Genomic DNA, 23,150 nt, shown 5'->3' with positions numbered 1-23,150 from the left:
CAATGTGTTTAAAGAGAAAACTCCATGATGCTCTACTTCAGGTATACTCATTAAAAAAAATATAAAACTATTGCAACAATCTAAACGTTGTCTTGTCAAAAAGAATAGTGATGTGAGTAATGTTTAATATGAAGAAGGAGAAAATCTTTTATGTGTGCTACTAGTTTGGACTTATTAGAGAAGTGTGCCAGATCTTTCAAAAAGGCAATTAGCAATGAACAGAAATCTTCCATCTGGGGGTAAGACTTCCCAAGAACTGAGAAGTTTAGCCCTCACCCTTCACTTTTATTCCCTGCATGCATACCGCTATTTTAGGAAAATGTTTGATAAATGTTTACCGCATCCTAGAACAATTTTGAAGTGTGGTATCAAGAAGTAGATGGCCAACCAGGATTCACGAATCTCTCTTTTTCATCATTAAAGATGAAAGCTGACTTCTAATTTGTTCTTTAATCAGGAATGAATTGGCAATTAAACAGCAGGTAGAATGGGATGTGAAAAAATATGGTTTAGTTGATATGATAGCATTCCTTTAGCTAGTGATGATCTTGTATTTACGGTACCTGCAGTAAAATGATGGCTGGATATTTCTTGATTGCAGGTCTTGGTTCTTATGAGCGAGTAAATTTTATTCAGCAATGTTTAAATAGGCTTTATTCAGCTAGGGTTACTATTATATAATTGATATTTGATGGTTTGTATAGCAATGCAGCAATGATAAAACAATTGTGATGGTGTTTATACCATCACATTTTAAAAACTTCATTGCCACATCCAATAAGTCAGCAACCAGTCTACATCTTTGATCGCTGTCATATGTTGAAGCTGGCAAGAAACTCGTTTGGCGATAGGAAACATTTTATTGATGAAGAAAACAACTCTCAAACTGATTTATATAGAAAAATTGCACAAAATGCAGGCTAAAGATGATTGTTAAATTAGCAGCTCAACTACTCAGTGAATCAGTAGCACAATCCCTGCAATTTTGTCGCTATAATGACCTCGAATAATTTCAAGGATGCGAGGCAACATTAAGTTCATCCCAATGTTCAACCATCTTTTTGACATTATAAAAGCAAGAAATCGATTCATTTTTGGCTTTAAAAAGCAATTTCAGGGAAAAAAATTATAAACAGATTTAAGATTCATAGTTAATAAGAATTCGAATTTCCTTAAGATAAAAAGATAAGAAAGTGATTGTTTATAAAGGTAGGGCTGAGAAGGTCATGAGACTGTCGAAGGATTTGGTCCTATCTGCCCTACACGGCGGGTGTCTCCGCGGGTCCGAGAGGCTTCACGGATTAGTACTACGTATAAGGAAACTGACTTGTGACACCTTCACCTTATTAAACCTCCTTGATAATGCCTACCAAATTTCAAGGCTTAGTGACAGTCAAATTCCATAGCCTCCACGGGTTCCATACCTACCAAATTCGAAGGCCTAGAGCCTGCCCATTCAATGTCCTGATGCCTGCCCATTCCAAGGCTTAGTTCCTCTCAGTTCCATGGCCTAGTACCTATCAATTATAAGGCCTAGTGCCTGCCAGTTCCAAGGCTTTTGTATTTTAAAATTTTTATAAGTTTTCATTTATAACCAGTATATTTGCATTTGATTATATTGATGTTAGGTAGAAACAGAGTGGGAATTGATTGCTTTCCTTCAATTTACTTGAAGTGACTTAGAACCAGGGAAGTACTTAGACTTCTGAAATCAGGGAAATACTTAGCTTTTAAAGTTGTTGATGGAGTGATGCCCTTTGATTAATTTAATTACTTACAAGATCACCTCACACCTGTTTTGATGAACTTAGTCTAATTTTCTGTAATACTGGTAAGTTCTTAAGGGATCACTGTTGCCTTTAGAGTATTCAGTTGTTTAATACCTGTGATGAGGGTTCAGGTGTCTGGCTTTTGTGAGGTAACAATACAATGAATTGGTAGGTGTAAGTAACCAGAATACTTGGCACCTTCATAACAGTATACATATATGCATATACGTATAACATACATACATACATATATATATATTATTAAATATATAATAAATATACATACATACATATGTATACAAAAAACATATACCTATATCATACACATATATATACACATTCATATATAAATATACATATATACATATGCATATATATATACAAATATAACATACATAAAAATATACATATATACATATAATGTATATATACAAAAGATGCAGAAGCCAGGTACTATGTCGTACCTCTAAGTAAATGGGGATACAATCCACAATGAAGTAAATCCTCTAGTAGTTTTAAAATATGTATTTCTTGTACAGGATTAATGCTTTCGACCATCAACTGTGGTCTTGTTCACTAAAACAAGCTGGATGATTATTATTAATTTTTAGGGGTTGGGGTTTGTGTGTGCATAAATATATCAATGTTACTGAGGTCAGGGTGGATCCTGAAGTATAAGGGTTTTCATAAAGAAAGCAAAATGGCTGACGCAAGTGGGAACCAGACCCTGGTTCACAGGACAGCAAGGTAAGTGCGGGTGTCAGCCCGTTCCGTGGCATTGTAGACAGAGTTCTTTCACAACCAGTGCAAATTTTTATTGAGGGGGTGAATAAGTATTTAAATGCCAAGGGGATTAAAGATGATATAGAGGCATTCACAGAGGCGAAAGCCCTGTCAGATTTCAATAAAGGTGATCTATCCTACAGGTGTGAGGATTTTCAGTAAACAAAGTGTCAGTCATGGACTGAATTACAAGCATTTTAAGAGAGGCTTATGGCTCAAAGGAACACTGTGATATGGTGAGAGATTTAACATATGATGGGCTATTGTTCAATTTAAATCTCTAATAGGCTTACCAAGCTTTCTATATATAAAATTTTTAGAGCCTTAGGCCAACCATAAGATATCCCCTTCATACAAATCTTGTGTAAAAGAGAAATATATGCCAGATCCAGTCCTTATAGCTACCAAGCCTTATCATCAATATCGATAGGTATTTATTCCTCTCTCAAAATCAAACACTTCCTAAAGGCATATTTTCCAAATGTAAGTCGAGATTTCAAAAAGGGTTGTTAAACCCAAGGAGTCAGGATCCTCAGACAATTACTAAATATTAAAAAAGGAATAAAAATATATTAAACCACCAGCAAATTAAATAAAAGCTAATTTAAGATAGCTGATAAATGACATTTGGGGCGAGAGGTCTTGTTCACTTACAAAAATACTCTATCATTCCACATTCACCTACGCAGGCACGTAATACACTAGCAGGAGAAGGTAACGTCACAGAGGAGAAAGAAAACCTTGAAGAAGAAAACTACCACCTTACGAAGGGGGGAGGGGGAAGGGGGTAGTTCTAGGCAATTACTCCGCACGGACTACAAGGAACGTTCATGCGAATATGACAGCCACTAGGGATTGAGGCGTCAAATGTATTTTGCCGTGTTTAGTACTAGCCCCTGGGGCCATGGAAGTACCCGACGCGGAGTTATTACCAAGATCGATCGATTCAAGGCCAATACAGAGGTCAGACGGACAGAACTGTCACCTTCCCTCCTCTCTCTCACTGTGACGTCGCGCCGGCCACAACTGGTCATTCACTGGTGGACCGCGGCCTTGTAGATTAAAGCATTATTGTTATTTCCCTTTGAGTAATTCTTGCTCTTGACTACTTAATCTGATACCTCCGTTATCAGAAAATTCCGAGAATGCCCAAACAATTTTGTTGATAAACTAATATTATTCTAGGCATAGTACAGCAGTGTGATTGAGAAGCGAGTATTGAAGGAAACGGTTGTAGTTGTAACTGTTAATAAAAATAATTTCTACACCCTTGAATACAAACAGAAATAACATTAATTTATTTTACAACAATTCCTTGATTGAAGGTCTTAAAATGTATAAAGTATTCACATACACATCTAAATATTTAAATTTAATTCTTTTCTTGCATCTCATTTTCAAATTTTATCTTTCTCCTCTTCATTTTAATGGCATTATTATTCAAGTGCCTTATTCTAAAATATAGAGCGCTTTACAAAGAATTCAATAATCTCTTCAGGGACCTTTACTCCTGATCGTTGCAATTCAGCAACAAGTGTTTTTCTGCATGCAATCCCTTCTAAAAGTGATGAACCGTGATTTTGTGTTGAAGTCTCGTAGGACAATTAATTGAGAAGAAAATTCCTCCGATGGCATATACAGCTCACCTCTCCTTACCATCCCAATCCACGATTCATATGCATTTTTATACTTTCATATTTTTTCCTTGTGGATATTTTGTAGAAAACTTTTTGACAATATAAACACCGATTTATTTAAGAGCTTCGTTCAATTACAGTTGCAGCCATTTTTTCGTTTTCTTTATCCAGAATCTAATTGTTTATATCTTCTGTATGGCACACAAAATCTAAATCTTTAAACAATGATCTGGTCAAATTATTTCAAATGCCAATTCTCTATCTTCACTGTATTTTGAATTGCATGCAGACTCATTTGTCAACATATCATAAATGTTGCTCTTTGCAATAATGTTTGTTTTTCACTAATTAATTTTACATCTTTTCCCAGAATCAATGATCTAAGCCTAAACTGAAATTCAACAACCTTAGGGTGATCGTATGTACCCTTCATTCGCCTTATGCAACCGAACAGATGCTCTAGGCAGTCTTAATTCAACTTTTGCGTCATGATGTAATCTACATAAAATACCTCTTTAACCATATTAGAGACCAACAACCATCTTGCTAGAAAGAATTATGCATTTTTGAAATTTGTACAGACATCTTGTTTTCTGTGATTTTACTTTTAAAGAAGTCATTACCTTTATGACCCTTTCTAAAGTATTTATTTGAAATTCTTTGTTAATCCCAAAACCAATTCTCGCTGGTATATCGCCATACACGTTGTTTGAATTCATTATATCAAAGCAGTCGTTTATCATCGAGATAAAATCAGTGATAGCTTTCCAGTGATTGGATTCCAGCAGACCTCAACTTCCCAAAAACCTTAAAGCACTTGCACAAGATGGCGATAGTAATTGTACAGCATACTTGACACACTGCCTGTGCTGCCCATTAACACATAGATGGAGTTCATTCATTTTAGAGGCCAGCCCATAGTCTGTACTAGATTTTCCAACATTTCGCGGATGCTTGTGTCAGAAATGAAGTCACTTCCTAAATAAAAGCCTGAATCAGTTAAGTTATTTCTGATTAATTTTATCAAATGGGGAACATCGGCAAAAAACGTATACCTCCCCGTCAACACTTGCATTCTTGATCCTCTTGTCAATAGAGGATCAATGCCAAATTCTTTCCACATGCGAAGATTGGCTGAGCCCATGTCAGAAAAAATAGCAACAATGGGATAACCAACAGCTTCAACATGCATTATGATTTCTAATAGTAACTTGCTTTAGATTGGCTTCATCAAAGTTAAAATAAATTGGTTGTTTCCACTTCCCTACAAGACCTCGTAGCATTGGTAGTGACGGGATGGGGCGAACTGTGGCGACCGTGATGAGCCAAGAGGGTGACTCAGGGATAATCTTCTCTGTCCGACTGACCACTTCAAGCAAATTCTGCCGATTACCATCAACCCCCGTACTGCCCGTAACACAACAGCATCAATAGTCCCTCAAAACAATTATCAATATCTACGCTTACCGAAGAAACGTGCAGAGATGAAAACCATGATCAAAGATGAAGAACCGCTGATTATTGTTCTACCGCATAACACTCACAGGAAGCAGGCAGTGGCGGTTACTTTATGCACCTGCTGCAAAGCTGACAAAAGACGCAGGCAACTGCCAAGATGAACAGGTGTAATATCTCTCAAATCCAACCACGAACCACAAAATGCAGCGGTCCACTCGTTCACAACACTGGGGCTTGACTGTTGGCGAGTGAAGAAGATCCTGTGTATACCGAACCTCCATTGAATCACTAAAACAGCTCAACAATATGAAAATAAGAGAAAACGAGTGTATTACCAGTTGCAAGCGAAACACCCGACCTCTTGACAGGAAAGGGGCTGCTTAGACAGCCATCGATACTTACACAACTTACACACTGTAAATATAATGTTTTTATTAAATTAATAAATTCTGCCGGGACACCAAATTTTGCTAACACCTCATACACAAAACCAATATGCACTCTATCAAAAAGCTATTGACCAATCGAGACTCAAGATGGCAGCATCTAGTCTATTTTCATTTGAATAAAATATGACGTCTCGTATGGTACTGTTACACTGAACAATCGATCTCTCTTTGACTGCACAGTCCTGCTCAGGGGAAATTATGTCGTCTAACTTAGCCTCAAGCCTGTTTTTTGAAACCTTAGCAAAAATCTTATAATTAGCATTTAACAACGTTATAGATCTCCAGTTTTCTATTAGAGCAAGGTCACCTTTTTTGCATTAATTTAATTACACCTGCACACCGACACTTGGACATTCGCTTTACATCACATACATAATTTAATGCAGTGGTAAACTCCTGTTTTATAATATTCCAAAATTTCTTGTAAATTTCAATAGGGAGACCATCGTATCACGGAGTTCTCCCATTACACATTTTTTTTTTTTTATATAGCATACCACACCTCCTTTGACTGAATCTCGGTAAATAAAGCCTGTAGGTTTTGACTGTTCAGCACTACAATGGGTTTCGGAGACAGTGCAAGCACGTTTTATGGCAATATTTCTGTAACGAACACTCGTATCAGAACGAGATTTTGCTATATTGTATTACACCCAGTGACGTAATTTATAAGGGTATCGTGAATTACTAATCGTAAAGAATAACGACACTTGTCCTTGTACTGAGAGACAAAAACTCCATTATCCAGAAATGGATACGAACACAGCAGTAAAAAGCTCCACCTACCCTCTCCCCCAACCTCCACCGCCACCCAAGTCCTTCTTCCTTCCCTCACCTTCCCTTCTCTCTCTCTGAAAGTTGCTTCAGTTTAAACTTATTTTCTATTATTTTTCTATCTACCTATCTATCTATCTAACGATCCAGTCGGTTGTTAGCTGCCAGTTGACTGATTTATTTATGCATTGATCCGCTCATCTCTCTCTCTCTGAAAGTTACTTCAGTTTAAACGTACAATTTTCTCCATCTATCTATCTAATAATAGTTTACATTGGTGGATATATCTAACGATTCACTCGGTTGTTACCTGCCTATTGACTGATATATTTATACACTGATCCACTCATCTGTGTGTGTGTGTGTGTGTGTGTGGTAGTGGTGCCTACTATAAATGTATGGTGGAGCAGTAAAACGATAGACACTATGATTTATGGTACAGCGGCTGTTATACTTGTGGTTGGTTACCTTCTTCGTAATCCTCATGTGGACTCATGGTATCAACAATATAGTTCTTGTATTACGAAGGTGAAGATATGGCCACGACGGAACTTAACTGTCGGCACGGTTGCAGAAATTAGTTTTTCACGCAACTTTTCAACATTTTTTAGCCATGAAAAAGTCGCCAATTGCCTTCAGATTGGTTTGAATAGGTAACTGGTTATAGTTACTTTGTGTTACAAATAAAAATTGAGCCTTTCTACCGGACATTCATTAGAGTTAAACCCTTGATTATAGTGATGCACATATAACAGTCGCTTTACCATAAATCATAGTGTCTATCGTTTTTTACTGCTCCACCATACATTCACATATCTCTCACTCTAATAACCATTTACAGGTAGGTGCCACTATCAGAGAGAGAGAGAGAGAGAGAGAGAGAGAGAGAGAGAGAGAGAGAGAGAGGTGAGCGGATCAGTGCATAAATAAATCAGTCAACTGACATCTAACAACCAGCTGGATCGTTAGATATATATAGATAGATAGATAGAAAAATTATAGAAAATAAGTTTAAACTGAAACAACTTTCAGAGAGAGAGAAGAGAAGGCGAGGGAAGGAAGAAGGACAGGGGTGGCAGTGGAGGTGGGGGGAGAAGGTAGGCGAAGCTTTTTACTGTTGTGTTCGTATCCATTTCTGGCTAATGGAGTTTTTGCCTCTTGGTACAGGGACAAGTGTTTTTATTCTCTACAATTAGTGATTCACGATACCCTTGTAAATTACGGCACTGGGTGTAATACACTAAAGCAAAATCTCGTCCTGATACGAGTGTTCGTTACAGAGTTATTGCCCAAAATCGTGCTTGCACTGCCTCTGAAACCCATAGTAGTCGACACTTGGCCAGAAAAAATGTCGTATACTGACGGTCACCTTCAACCAAGCGAACCATGTTCTCAAAATATTCCTTAATTCGCAACACAGAAATCTCATTCGTCCCCTCAACGGTTGTGCCATCTTCCATTTAAAGTTTAGTAAAACAATTACTTATACTTTTAGTTCTCTTTTTGCCAAGCAAATAGGAAGGAACTCTTTCACCTTTCAACATCTCATCCATTTTTATCCTAACTTTCACACCCTCTACAAACTCATTCTGCATATCACAAATTCTCTTTTTCAGTGTTTGGATCGTGTCGTACTTATCCCCCATTCTATAATGAATATCATTTAATTGTTGTAACCTCCAATGTAATAGATTTAGTAACCCATACTTTTCCTGTGAAGTCTTCTTGGATAATTTAAAAAATCTTTACATCGTAACTTTGACCAATCCCACCATTTCAACATATCAGGGAACTTACATTTATAAGATTGTACCCGTTTCCGCAACTATTGAAATTGCTCTTCTACTATATTATATGAGTCCAAAATTCTTACATTCAATTTCCACTAATCCGTTGATGTTGTTAAATCAATAACCTTTATACTCAAGAGTACCATATTTTTTTTTCTGAAAAACTAATATGAAATGTTTGTGCTCTCGTAACGTGACGGAACAAATTAACGGTAAACATTTTATCTATTCGAGACCCATACTTTTCTTTAACATACATATATTCCGGGATACCTCTAGAAAATTGATTATTACCCTTTAACTCTAAATTATGAACCAGAGTACCAAGAGCTTTGGACACTAAATATCTACTATGATTACTGCAGACATGTCACACAATTGAAGTCACCACCTAATATCAGGGAATCAAGGTTGTATCTCAGAAAAAAGATGAGATAATCTCCCCCCAAAAACTCCCCTCTCTCTCTCTCTAGTCCTCGCTGAACCTGTGGGGGCATATACATTTACAATCTGAATGATGCAACCCAGTATCCGTCCGTTACAATCTCTGTCTGTTGACTTAAGCACTCTATCCTTCTTTCTAGACATACAAAACATAATCCCTCCTCTTAAGCAAACTGTTGAGTTCAATATAATATTACAATAATTACTCAAATAGTTTAAGATTCGTAGGTCTCACACTTTATGTTCTTGTATCAATAAAATGTCTATCTTATACTGCGCCACGAGTGATGCCATCCTCATCTGTTTATTTACATCGTTTAAGCCATTGACATTTAACGTCGAAATTAGTAAAGCCATGGAGAAAAGAACAAATCATAACTTCTTTTTCGGTACGCTGTCGTTGCTTTGTATTTCGTTTCTTTCCTCTTCTCCTGTGATAAGACTTCTCTCGTAAGTTCATCTTGCCAACCCTTTCCATATTATTCCACTGACTTTCAGTAGATTTATCCAAGATTCGTTCTTCATATTCGTCCTCATTGCCAAGTACTATTTTCTGGAATAATTCAATATCAGAATCTTTCCCGAAAATCATTACATCTGTGGGCTCATCACCCTTATGAATTGACATCGTAACAGTCATTTCCTTTAAGCCTTCATCATCACTAAGCTGTTCCTTGCGTACATGCAAATGGTCCACCACCATCTGCGGAACATCCCGAAAATGAATGCTTAAAAGGGTTCGGGAGTCTTGGGCACTTACTATCCTTTTTAGTATTAAAAATACCAATATAGCTATTATCACCTTCAACTTCATCACCACCAATTTCCTGCGCACCAGTATTTGGGCTTGATTCGACTGTGAATAAGTTCAGCTCCCGCTGATTATCTTCAGGTATACTATTTCTCAAGTGTGTAATTCCCAGATAGTTCTCTGATTCTTCGTCAGCACACCCATTCGATGCTTTCGACATAACATCGGTCCTATTTCCACCTTCATCCGACATTTCTGATGCAACTGGACTGCCATTTATCTTAGGAAGATTCGGGAAATTGGCCATGTTAAAAACATTTAACCTGGATTCCCTTTCCATTGTACAGTTATAGCAAGTTTTAGGTTGGTCTTGATAAATAAAAGTTACTGTGTCCACATATATTACCCGACAAAGGAATACTTTCTCTTACCTCCATCCTTTCCGCTCGGATACCGTTCAACTGAGTCAGTCCCTTTGCCCTTCCATGGGAAAATCTGTTGTGTCGTACAGTGCACCTTCCCGTAACTACTTAACACACCAATGACCAAATCATCATCCATATCAAACGGTGCATTTTATGGGAACATATGTGTAATCACTACCCAAATGAATCATTCTTACAGTCTTACCTTCGCCAATATTAATAGATTTGTCCTCATATTCCATTTCTACCATTTCAAAACGCATATGATCAGCGAATTTTATAATCACCCTATTGTTGAGCAAAAGCAGAAAGCCGGAAAGATCTCCTTTCACACCTAGAAGCATACGTCGGGTGCACAGAGAAATCTAATCCAATCGAATCCTTTCTTTTAAGTTTGCCCAAAGGGGAAAAAAGTATTCAAGTTGTCTCTTCCTTTCACTTTCTATAGCCTAGCCAAAGGAAGGGAAAATAACCAGAAAACGGGAGCAGCTCAAAACTCGTCAGCTTTGCTCCGAGGCTCTCAACAACTCTATTACTTCGGGTGAACTGGACCAGTGTCATGAACGCCCAACAAGAATAGTTTCGCCTTACCTCTGATCAGTATTTCAGTAGTCCGATATGGGGTGACAGCTACTAAGAAGTCTTTCCACTTCTAACCACAATACGGCCTCGAAACGTATACTTGCAAGAGGTCTTATGATTTTGCTTTGAAAGGAAGTGTGTACCACTGCATTTCACAGCAGACTCATAAAACCTCTTGCAAGTCTGTTGTGGAAGGCAATGGTGCACCCTCTCCTGGTTCGCAGTGTGCATTATTGCCTTGCACAGCAGCTTCATAAGACCTATTAAAAGTCTGCTGTGAAAAAAATGGTACACACCTAATTGGGTCGCAAGGCAGTGCGCACCATTGCCTTTCACAGCAAACTTGCAAGAGGTCTTATGAGTCTGCTGTGCAAGGCAATGGTGCACAGTGCCTCGTAGAGGGGTGAGGACTCACCAACTAAACAGAGCTACAAAGTTTCTACATGATCATATGTTCTAAATGTTAAGGTGGAAAAAAAAAGTTTTGCTCTCTAAAAATAGCATGACTCAACAGGACATTGATAAAAGATGACCATTCTAATTCTGTTAATTCATGACCGAAAGAGATTACAGGACAGACAAAAACTAAGAGAAAACGACTTAGTTTAATCTAGTAATCGCACTGGGTCCCCTGGACCGTCTTTTGGAACCGGCTGGTGTCCAGTCCGATGTCCCTGAAAGCGGCCTGGCACTTGCTGACGTATCCGTCCTCAAGTTCTGGCGTCCGGGAGAAGACGAAGGCGAAATCCGAAAAGTAACTGGAGGAGTAGTCCATGCAGGAGTAGAGACAAGCGTAGTTCTCGTAGTCGGTGTCGAGGATCACCAAAGGAGCGGCGAATGCTGTAAAGAAATAATACAATAACAAACACATATGAGGAAACAGTGAATTCGGCATACTCCTAATAAGAAAAAGGACTTTAATAAATGAAAGGACAAAATTTATAGCCTTACATAATTATATTGGATAGCAATAGCGAATGCTACAAAATTCCAGTACTTACAATGGCCCTCGAAGTCGACCATGAAGTGAGGATCCCCGAGGGGCATTGGGTAGATCTCTCCCTGTCTCTTCTGCTTCTCTCCGCTGTAGTTCACGCCTGAAGTGCTGACTTTGTATCCCTCTCCGTCTACGACAGGCAGAGAGAGACAAAGGTTAATTAATGGACTTCTTTCTATAACAATGTTATTCATAAGCAACATTTCATTCATCCAGCCTTAGAACGCAAGAGAGTGAGAAGAATCTAATTACTTACCAAAATTGTATTCTATGCGGACACATTTTTCTAGGGGTTGATATTCGTTCTTTGTCAGCGAATACTGGAACCAGACTCCTCCAAACTGGAATGATTTAATATTTGTTAGTCTTCCCTGAAAGGTATGAAGTAATATTATAGCAAATTTATCTCATAATTATAATTAGGTACTTAATGATACCTGTTCAAATGCGAAAAAATATGACTTATTGCAGTACCTCAGAGTGTCTAGGAATCTGCTCTTTCCACAGTTTGATTTCATCTACAGCGGGACATTTTCCTTCAACGACGAAGTCGGGGATTTTGTCTGCGGCCACAGACATCACAGCCACAGAAAGAGCCACAAGGAATGACTTCATTTTGTTAGCGAAAGAAAAGTTTGATGAGAATGGCATCGACCGCCTCCTTTTATATTGAAGAGGAAGAAGAACTTTTTATGCAGTCATAGCCGCCTACAGACATAGCGTAACTGTACCAAAGGTCGTAATGCGTCCATGAACTTGGTGTATCGAAAGTGGCGTCGTTGATGTATTGGAAGTGACGTAATGATCAGTTTCTATTTCAGCGATCAGTCTTTTGCACACTATAATCTTCCTATAATAGTCTACTGTTTTAATGTAGTACTTGTGTCGAAGTACTATTGCTTAATTCGCAATTGGACTAAAAGGACCGTCACAAAAATAAAAAATATAGGGAAATATGTTTCAAGAACAGGAAAGACATCCATAATAGTTTTAATGACACAGTGAAGCAAGTATAACTTTTTCCGCTTGCAGGAAGATATATAAAAATGGAGACTGAGTCCAGGGAGGCAGTTGAGTTGTAGTCGCTCCTCAAGAAAGATGTTGGGTCTCGCAGTGGTTACCCTCGGTCTCGTGGCCTCTGTCACTTGTGATGGAGGGCTGCCTGACTTTCTGCTTGCAGGCAGCTGTCCTGATGTGTCCCTCCAGTCGAACTTCGATGTTCGCAAGGTGAGAAATTACCTGCCACAAATCATTTCCTCACAAATTCCTTCCAATCCTTTGCGGAAAATAAGATCAACTTTCCTTTTGAAAGTAATAACAGACTTATTAACATAAAACTAGAGTATTTTGAAGATCTCTTGCTCAGGGAATTCTTAAAGGGCGCCACATTAAGAGAGCAAGATTATAATTGACGCCTTCAAATATGATCATTCATGTTTAAGCTTGATTATTTGCTCAGAAATATTTGAGTTGCATAGCAGGAGAATCACGTACACTAACATCCATTAATCTTATTCAACCGTTAGTTAAAAATGTTCTTACAAAAAACTGAGACAAATATTACTCGATAATTCAATTCAGGAGAGTATATTACAGTCTTCATAGACTATAAAGAGGAACACTGAAGTAAGTCACTATTGAAGAAGATCTAATTAAATAACCATTTTTCCTGCCATTTAAAAGGATTCACAATCGTTAATTCCTCTCTTGTAAATAATGAAACAACTCCAGCAGGAAATTAACGGAACTTGACTCAATGAGATATGGTTCTGAAGTACTGATCAATTAGCTTGTAATTTCACTGACTCAACTAAACTTTTAAACCTCGTAGAATTACATTGTGATAAACATATTTAGAAATGAGCCACCAAAATACTTCAAATTATCCTTTAAGCTCTCAATAAATCCTTTGTAGCTACTCAATATGAAGAAAATGCAAAGCACGAACATTTCAAAATGCAAAAATCTCACGGCAAGGATTCTCAGTACTCAGGTCGCTGGTTCATGACGGAGATCATCGAGAACCCTTACATGCCAATGAAGAAATGCATCAGTTCCAAGTACGACCTCGACGAAAGGCAAGACGGTTTTGAAGTGACCACTTCAGGACTGGACGCCAATGACGAACACGAATCCCTCCAGGGAAAGATCTACCACACAAGCAGATTCCCCAAGGGCCACTTGCACCTCGATTTCCCTGGTGGTAAGTTCCTCCTTGTTTTCAACAAGTAAAATGAAAATGGAATATCAAAATTCTTCTCATGCTATAAAAGTACCTTGAAATGAATCAAGATTAAAGTTAATATTCCTTTTCCTTTCAGTTATTGGCAGCCCTTACAAAGTGATTGAGACCGACTACGAAAACTACTCTTGCGTGTATTCCTGCATCGACTGGAGTGGATACAAGACAGAGTTCGGCTTCGTCTTCTCCAGGACACCCGAGAACGAAGGAGATGCTACTGAGAAATGCGCCGAAGTCTTTGAGAAGAATGGCGTTAACTTCGATAACTTTGTCACTGTTCCTCATTCTTCAGACTGTGATTATGAATCATAGATTAAATCCACTATCATTTGAATGTTTAACTTTTAAATTCTTGTCTTATTGCTTTCTTTATTTCTTTATTTTTGTGTGCCTATCCAAGGTGACTCTAATAATAAAATCTCTCTGAAAATCCTTTATCATTTCTTTCCATTTCCTGCATTTTTGAAATAAGGTGGAAAGACGGTTTATGAAGTTTTAGTGCCATTGAAAATTCTCTCTTTATAGCAATGTTGGTAGCTGTTATGAGGCGTCTGGTGAATTTGATTGGTAATATTTTATTGTAATTTTCCACATTAGCGTTTGCTCTCCCATCTCGCAATTTTAATTTCTTTGAAAGTATACAATACAAGGAAGCTTAAAGACTACCTCGGGTATAAACGAGGATTAATGATTAAAACTTCCATGATATTGTAGAATAAAATGTTTTTGACATATAAATAGCAATAATCTAGTCCTTTTTCTTATTCTAGATTACGTTTATGTATCTTAACCTTTACGAAAACCCTTAAACTGGATTTTTATTTTGTAATCTTTCTAATCCATAAAAAAAATCTGGAATTCCTAGAAATTTACAAATTTAATGCTAGAAGAACACTTCCTCAGTGTCCTCAATTGTGACATTTCTAGGATTCAGTAAAAAAAATCTCGAACTGATGCTCTTTCTGTGCGATGGAATCCCTCCTACTATTACAGTCTATGCACAGGGGTAAAAGGTTCTTTCCTTCCCTTTCTATTTCATTCGTTTCATGTTGAAGAAAGACGTTGGTATCCTGAAGTGTTCGCTGAGAATACCACCCTTTAAATCTGTAACTCCTTGAAATATATCTACTACAACTCAACATTCATTGTGGAATTAAATTGCTACTGACTTTTTCATTCTTCTTGCCTAGTCTTCTTATTCATCTTCGAACTCTGGTCTTGAACAGCTTCGATAAATTCGATGAAGAATCTTGGAAATTAAGATACTATAGAATCGTAAGGTAGGAAGTGTCCAGAAAGTAAATCACGGCAGCAACTTCTCAAAATTACATCCTTCCAATACAGCCCACCAAATGGAAATATTTCAACATTTTCGGCAAATCCTGAGTCACGCCCGAGTGACCCTTGGACAGGAATCTTTTACTTGTCCTGGGGTTTAATTCTAATGATTATATTGTGGGTAAAAGCCTACTTCTGCCGAATATCACCGATATTTGGTGGGGATATCTAATAGTGCTAAAGCCATTGGGCTTATGAGGATTACTGCAGCAATATTCTAGTTTTTAATTTATTTATAAAATTTACCTACTTCCCGTTACAATATGAAGCTTCCACAGACGTTAGACTTCGTCTTGCAACTAGTGAGCTGAAGGAATAAAATCAAAATAATCTTTATAGAGCTGACCACCTAACAAATGTCTCATATAAGCACTTCAGTAACAAATCAAACTCATAGAGTTCCCTTGTCCTCTGTAGCTCGTCGGTGAAATATTACCTGCAACCATGGAACTATTGCAAATTATACATGGTAATACCACAAAACACTGGTATATGTAACGTACCATAAAGTATCACAATACGTGAAGCCTAGATTTCCCACTTCGGTATAAGTAAACAATATCTTGGTTCTGCAACAAATCGTGAATCATTCAACAAAAATATGCTATTCTTATTATCAAGCAAACATATTTGTTCCCATAAGCTGCGTTCTCATTAATAAATAAATAAGTAACCAACAGTACAATTATATGCACAATACCTTCTCGTGCCATCCAATAATTACTTGGCATTATTGCATTGATGACACGCATTTCTCATTTATTATTTATAAGGTACCCAATTTGCCACTTAATATTCAGAGCAAAAATTTTCTTTTTTTTAATTTCGAAGCCAGTACTAAAGGTATTATAAAAAACAAAAGTTTATATGTCCGAAAATTATTTTATTATCTTTAAATGACATCCATCTTAAGAAACGAAAGTAAAATCTCTCTGAAAATCCTTTTTTATTTCTTGCCATTTCCTGCATTTTTGAAATAAGGTGGAAAGACTGTTTTTTGGAGTGCCATTGAAAATTCTCTCTTTAGAGCAATGTTGCTAGCTGTTACTAGGCGTTCGGTGAATTTGATAAGTAATATTATTTTGTAAATTTCAACATTAGCATTTGCTCTCCTATCTCGCAATTTTAATTTCTTGTAAGTATACAATATAAGGAAGCTTAAAGACTACCTCGGGTATAAGCGAGGATTAATGATTAAACCATCCAAGAAATTGTAGAATAAAATGTTTTTGACATAAAGTAGTAATAATCTAGTCCTTTTTCTTATTCTAGATTACGTTTATGTATCTTAACCTTTACGAAAACCCTTAAACTGGATTCTTTTTTTGTAACCTTTGCAATCCATCAAGAAAATCTGGAATTCCTAGAAATTCACAAATTTAATGCTAGAAGAACACTTCCTCAGTGTCCTCAATTGTGACATTTCTAGGATTCAGTAAAAACAAATCTCGAACTGAAGCTCTTTCTGTGCGATGGAGTCCCTCCTACTATTACAGTCTATGCACAGGGGTAAAGGTTCTTTCCTTCCCTTTCTATTTCATTCGTTTCATGTTGAAGAAAGACGGTGATATCCTGAAGTGTTCGCTGAGAATACCACTCTTTAAATCTGTAACTCATTGAAATATATCTACCATAAGTCAACATTCATTGTGGAATTGAATTGCTACTGACTTTTTATTCTTCTTGCCTTGTGTTCTTATTCATCTTCGAACTCTGGTCTTGAACAGCTTCGATAAATTCGATGGAAAATCTTGGAAATTAAGATACTATAGAATCGTAAGGTAGGAAGTGTCCAGAAAGTAAATCGCGGCAGCAACTTCTCAAAATTACATCCTTCCAATACAGCCCACCAAATGGAAATATTTCAACATTTTCGGTAAATCCTGAGTCACGCCCAAGTGACCCTTGGACAGGAACCTTTTACTTGTCCTGGGGTTTAATTCTAATGATTATATTGTGGGTAAAAGCCTACTTCTGCCGAATATCACCATATTTGGTAGGGATATCTAATAGTGCTAAAGTCCTTGGGCTTATGAGGATTACTGCAGCAATATTTCAGTTTTTAATTTATCTATAAAATTTACCTATTTCCTGTTACAATATGAAGCATCCATAGACGTTAGACTTCATGTTACAACTAGTGAGCTGAAGGAATAAAACCAAAATAATCTTCATAGAGCTGACCACCTAACAAATGTCTCATATAAGCACTTCAGTAACAAATCAAACTCATAGAGTTCCCTTGTCTTCTGTAGCTTGTCGGTGAACTATTACCTGCAAGCATTGAACTATTGCAAATTATACATGCCAATACCACAAAACACTGGTATATGTAACGTACCATAAAGTATCACAATACGTGAAGCCTATATTTCCCACTTCGGTATAAGTAAACAATATCTGGTCCTGCAACAAATAGTGAATTATTTAACGAAAATATGCTATTCTTATTAACAAGCAAACTTGTTTGTTCCTATAAGCTGCTTTCTCATTAATAAATAAATAAGTAACCAACAGTACAATGGTATGCACAATATCTTCTCGTGCCATCCAATAATTACTTGGCATTATTGCACTGATGACAAGCATTTCTCATTTATTATTTATAAGGTACCCAATTTTCCACTAAATATTCAGAGTGAAAACTTTTTTTTTTTATTTCGAAGCCAGCACTAAAAGAATTATCAAAAACAATAGTTTAAATGTCCGAAAATTATTTTATTACCGTAAAATAATATCCATCTTAAGAAACAAAAGTAAAGAAAAATAATGCTGACAGTTGTCCAGTCTAGTAATCGCACTGGGACCCCTGCACCGTCTTTTGGAACCGGCTGGTGTCCAGTCCGATGTCCCTGAAAGCTGCCTGGCACTTGCTGACGTATTCGTCCTCAAGTTCTGGCTTCCGGGAGAAGATGAAGGCGAAATCCGAGAAGTAACTGGAGGAGTAGTCCATGCAGGAGTAGAGACAAGCGTAGTTCTCGTAGTCGGTGTCGAGGATCACCAAAGGAGCGGCGAATGCTGTTACACAAATATTGCAGAATTAATACAATGACACACACATAAGAGGAAACAGTGAGTGATTCCGGTAAATTCCTGATAAACAAAATTACTTTGATAAATCTAAGAAAACAGTTTATAGCATTGTAGAAATATACTAAATAACAATAGGGAATGTTGCAAAATCCCAATACTTACAATGGCCCTCGAAGTCGACCATGAAGTGAGGATCCCCGAGGGGCATTGGGTAGATCTCTCCTTGTCTCTCCTGCTTCTCTCCGCTGTAGTTGACGCCCGAAGTGCGGACTTTGTATCCCTCTCCGTCTAATGCAGACAACGAGAGACAAAGGTCAATTAATGAACTTCCTTCTATGAAAATTATATTCATAAGCAACATTTCATTCATCCAGCCTTAGACTGCAAGACAGAGAAATATTGCGTTTAATTACATACCGAAATTGTATTCTATGCGGACACATTTTTCCAGGGGTTGATATTCGTTCTTTGTGAGAGCATACTGGAACCAGACTCCTCCGAACTGAAAAGATGAAATATTTGTTACTATCCTTAACAGGAAAATAATGATACTAGAAGTTATTGCATGATAATCAGTTGCGTATCAATGGATATTTAAACAAGAAACAGTATTGTTTTCTGTATTACGAGAGAGAGAGAGAGAGAGAGAGAGAGAGAGAGAGAGAGAGAGAGAGAGAGAGAGAGAAATTGCAATACCTCAGAGTGTCTAGTAGTCTGCTCCTTCCACAATTTGACTTCATCCACAGCGGGACATTTCCCTTTAACGACGAAGTCTGGGAATTTGTCTGCGGCCACAGACGCCACAGCCACAGACAGAGCCAGAACGAACGACTTCATTGTGTCAGCGAAGGAAACGAGTTTAATGGGAAGGGACATCCACCATGTGCTTTTATACAGCCGAGAACGATATCTTGGTGGCGTCATGCCACCCAATGGCCGTAGCGGTTTTTTTTTTTTTTTTTTTTCGATCGTAATGCGTTCGTGATCTTGATGTGATACAACTTATCCAGAGGTAAACTTCAATTGTCTCTTCTCGCTTTTAATTCCCAGCAATCATTCTTTAAAGTACCATAATCTTTTGTTGATACCTGACAATTTATCTTTTTGCGCCGTTTTTGTATGTCACAGATGACATACCGGCAATGTAATTCAATGTGACTTGGCTGTGAAGAAGGAAAAAAGTGTCCTTGTAAGACACTGCAATCAAAAGATGCTTCAGGAAGAGGAAAATGAAGTAAAATTAGAAACAATGAAAATGTGAACTAGAATCCACCGCTTTAGTTCATGAGATCGTATATAAGAGCCGTGAGGTCACAGAATCGGGCAGAGAAACACTCGCTCACTCACTGACATGTTAGGTCTTGCAGTCTTCGCCTTCGGTCTCGTGGCTTCGGTCTCCTGTGGGGGAGGCTTGCCAGATTTCCTGGAGCAGGGAAAATGTGCCGATGTTTCCCTCCAGTCCAACTTCGATGCTCAGAGGGTGAGTAATTATATTCATCTCTAGACCAATCTACCAAATTCATATAGTATAGTACTACGAAAATCATAAATCTGAATAAATTCCTTTATTAACTAATCTAATATTTATAAGGAGAAATTAACGTCTTGTAGACAGATGGTGAAGGCGCGTTTCTTAATATGCCTTCAACATAGATTGGTTTATACAGTTCTGCCAAAAGTTATCTTTTTTAAGAAAAACTATAAATAACCAGTTCCTCTCCGAACTTCAAGCTAATTATTTTCATCAAGGCGAGGTTTTTCGGATCTATGGAAGCAAAAAAATGCAAAAATGCGAAGATGTGAGATAAGAGACGTAATTATTTAATTATTCGAGTCTCCAGTACTCAGGTAGCTGGTTCATGACGGAGATCATCGAGAACCCTTACATGCCAATGAAGAAATGCATCAGTTCCAAGTACGACCTCGACGAAAGGCAAGACGGTTTTGAAGTGACCACTTCAGGACTGGATGCCAATGACGAACACGAATCCCTCCAGGGAAAGATCTACCACACAAGCAGATTCCCCAAGGGCCACTTGCACCTCGATTTCCCTGGTGGTAAGTTCCTCCTTATTTTTCAACAAGTACTTAAAAGATAAATTTTGGGTTCTTCTCATGGTATAAAAGTACCTTGAATTGAATCAAGATTAAAGTAAATATTCCTTTTCCTTACAGTTATTGGCAGCCCTTACAAGGTGATTGAAACCGACTACGAAAACTACTCTTGCGTGTATTCCTGCATCGACTGGAGTGGATACAAGACCGAGTTCGGCTTCGTCTTCTCCAGGACACCTGAGAACTGGGGAGATGCCGCTGAGAAGTGCGCCTCAGTCTTCGAGAAAAATGGCGTCGACTTCGATAACTTCGTTGCTGTGCCTCAATCCGATTGTGACCATTAATCACAGAGTCACCAGTTAATTATAGAATGAACTCTTCCTTCCTTTCATTTCCTTAATACATTTTTTACCCTGTCTTCTCATTCTTTTGCCTCCTTTATTTTCTTTTTGTGTCAATCTGTACATGAGGTTACCAAGAATATATAATTTTCTTTAAAAGTCCCCGATTTTAATTATTCCTAATATAGTGGACCAACTTTTCCTTGAAGGTTATTTACTTTGGCATTTAGAGTTCTTATCAGATGAGTCATAAATGTCGGACATAACATTACTTTCTATTTATATGATTTTAAGCAACTGGAGTTCAAGCAATTACCCTTTTATATAACTCTTCTTAATGAAATGTTTCTTTAGTGTTCCTGACCTTACTTTCATTGACAGTATCATTTATGGACCAGTTAAAATACAGATCATCTACAGTATAAAATAATAATTAGTATATTACAGCAATTTTATTTTCACTGCAGTTCATGTAGCAGCTTTGACCCCTGATAGAAAATTTTCAGTGGAAATTTTTTTCATTTATTTATCGGATTTTCAATGTACCTTTGCATGAAACTATGGTTTTTCAGGAATCTTTCAATGATCTTGATGGGATATCACAAGGTTTATATTTGAACGATGCACAAGACAAATCACTATACTAATGAAGAGCTTTTTCAGTGTTCTGGGTAATCCTAATCATTGCCTTTGAGTCCTGGGTACACGCTATCAGTGTCTCCTGTATTGATTGGTCTCAAAAACTTTGCATAATGGGTATACCTTAGTTGTACCCATATGGGTCTTGATTGTAAACTTTAAATTTTAGAGATTACTTATGAATACCTCTTCCGTTTTTCTGCTTCCAAAACTTTGCCTCCAGATTAAGCAGTATTAATTGTCCTTCTTTTCCAGGCATCAGAACTTCGTATTCTGTGTATACTTCACCAGTGATCCCTCTTTTGGACTATACGAAGACTAATAGCTTGAATCTTTTCAGTTATTAGTCTTCTCTTTAAAGATCTGAAAAAGTAATATAGAAACTTGATTGCGTGATTTCAGTAATGGGCTTAAAAGTGCCTGTCAGGATAAGATAAAGTATAATAGTATAATTCTTTTTGTTGAATTAGGGAGGAGAGAGAGAAAAAGAGGAACCTCAGTACCGCAGCATGTCTTGAAATCTACTCCTTCAACTGTTCGACTTCATCGACAGCAGGACATTTTCCATTGACGACAAAGTCCGGGATTTTAGCTGCGTCCACAGACGCCACCGTTGCTGTGGCAGCCACAGAGATCTACGGGCTGCTCTATGAGCAAGAGCCCGTGCTGGCATAAGGCTAGCTATATCTAATATAGAACAACAACAAGCCACACAGAGCCAGAAAAAACGTTTTCATATTGTCAGCTAGAGAAAAAGGTTTGATGACAAAGTACAGTGACAAAATTCTTTATAGTAATAACGAATAAATCTTACTATCGCCAAGTAACCCTTCAGCTACAGCGGGTATTCGCTGAAGGTCACTCACTATATGTCTATGAGATTGATGTTAACACAATAAAAATAAAAAAAACAAAGACAATATTGGAAAATACCATTCAGGTGTAAACCTCAATCGTCTGATTCTTTATAGACCTATAATCATCTTTGAACACCCGATTGTTCTTCAGTACATTGTGTCAAACAGCAGCTGTCTACATCGTAACTGATTATAAGCATCGCAAAAAGATCCAACGCTAAAAAATGGAAATAATTCTGCCTCAGTAAGAGGAAAAGCCCTGAAAATTTCAGTGATAACAAAAACGAAGGTATGAGTCCTCCGTTTGGCACGATGCGATATTAAGATGAGGATTACAGTGGAACTCCTCCGCCAAGAATGAAGTTTAGTCTAAAAGTCTCTGCTTTCGTCTTTTTGCCTCTGTCTCTCGTGCAGGAGGTTTTCCTGATTCCTAGTAAATGTACTGATGCTTCTCTCCAACCAAACTCTAGAGGGGGAAGTATGTGGATTGCATCTATAAGTTACAGGAAAGGAGACTCGAAGTACAGAAGGAGAAAACAAAACTTAGTCAGACCCACACGTTCACTTGTTAACTCTATATTCACCCCAAGTCACTCTCAAATGTCCTGGGGATAAGATGCGGCAGGTAAATGTGGACTCGATGCATAGTAAGATTCATTCACTTGATGAAGAACATTACCATATGGCCATTTTTTAATGGTCAAGTAGTGCCCTCTCCCAGTCTCTTTCGTTGTCTCTACACACACACACTCACTCACACACACACACACACACACACACACCACA

The 23,150-nt window shown here is 37.6% G+C and overlaps 3 protein-coding genes across 3 annotated transcripts; 1 reads left to right on the top strand and 2 right to left on the bottom strand.

Moving 5' to 3' along the window:
- Nucleotides 1-11,472: 11,472 nt before the first annotated feature.
- Nucleotides 11,473-12,474, bottom strand: LOC135199832 (crustacyanin-C1 subunit-like). The gene is made up of 4 exons (XM_064227973.1): nucleotides 12,334-12,474; nucleotides 12,116-12,200; nucleotides 11,864-11,989; nucleotides 11,473-11,702 (listed from the first exon to the last, which is right to left on the bottom strand). The coding sequence occupies exons 1-4, from the start codon at nucleotides 12,472-12,474 to the stop codon at nucleotides 11,473-11,475; spliced, it is 582 nt and encodes a 193-aa protein (XP_064084043.1).
- Nucleotides 12,475-13,483: 1,009 nt separating this feature from the next.
- On the top strand, nucleotides 13,484-14,552 carry LOC135199831 (crustacyanin-A2 subunit-like). Its single transcript, XM_064227972.1, has 2 exons — nucleotides 13,484-14,062; nucleotides 14,181-14,552. The coding sequence occupies exons 1-2, from the start codon at nucleotides 13,816-13,818 to the stop codon at nucleotides 14,411-14,413; spliced, it is 480 nt and encodes a 159-aa protein (XP_064084042.1). The 5' UTR covers nucleotides 13,484-13,815; the 3' UTR covers nucleotides 14,414-14,552.
- Nucleotides 14,553-18,227: 3,675 nt separating this feature from the next.
- Nucleotides 18,228-19,309, bottom strand: LOC135199830 (crustacyanin-C1 subunit-like). The gene is made up of 4 exons (XM_064227971.1): nucleotides 19,169-19,309; nucleotides 18,890-18,974; nucleotides 18,635-18,760; nucleotides 18,228-18,457 (listed from the first exon to the last, which is right to left on the bottom strand). Exons 1-4 carry the CDS (start codon nucleotides 19,307-19,309, stop codon nucleotides 18,228-18,230), a joined length of 582 nt encoding a protein of 193 aa, XP_064084041.1.
- Nucleotides 19,310-23,150: the final 3,841 nt, after the last annotated feature.

This window comes from Macrobrachium nipponense, chromosome 26, assembly GCF_015104395.2.
Source record: "Macrobrachium nipponense isolate FS-2020 chromosome 26, ASM1510439v2, whole genome shotgun sequence".
NCBI lineage: Eukaryota > Metazoa > Arthropoda > Malacostraca > Decapoda > Palaemonidae > Macrobrachium > Macrobrachium nipponense.
Note: the sequence above shows the minus strand (reverse complement) of the source record. Positions and strands in the feature narration are given on the sequence as shown.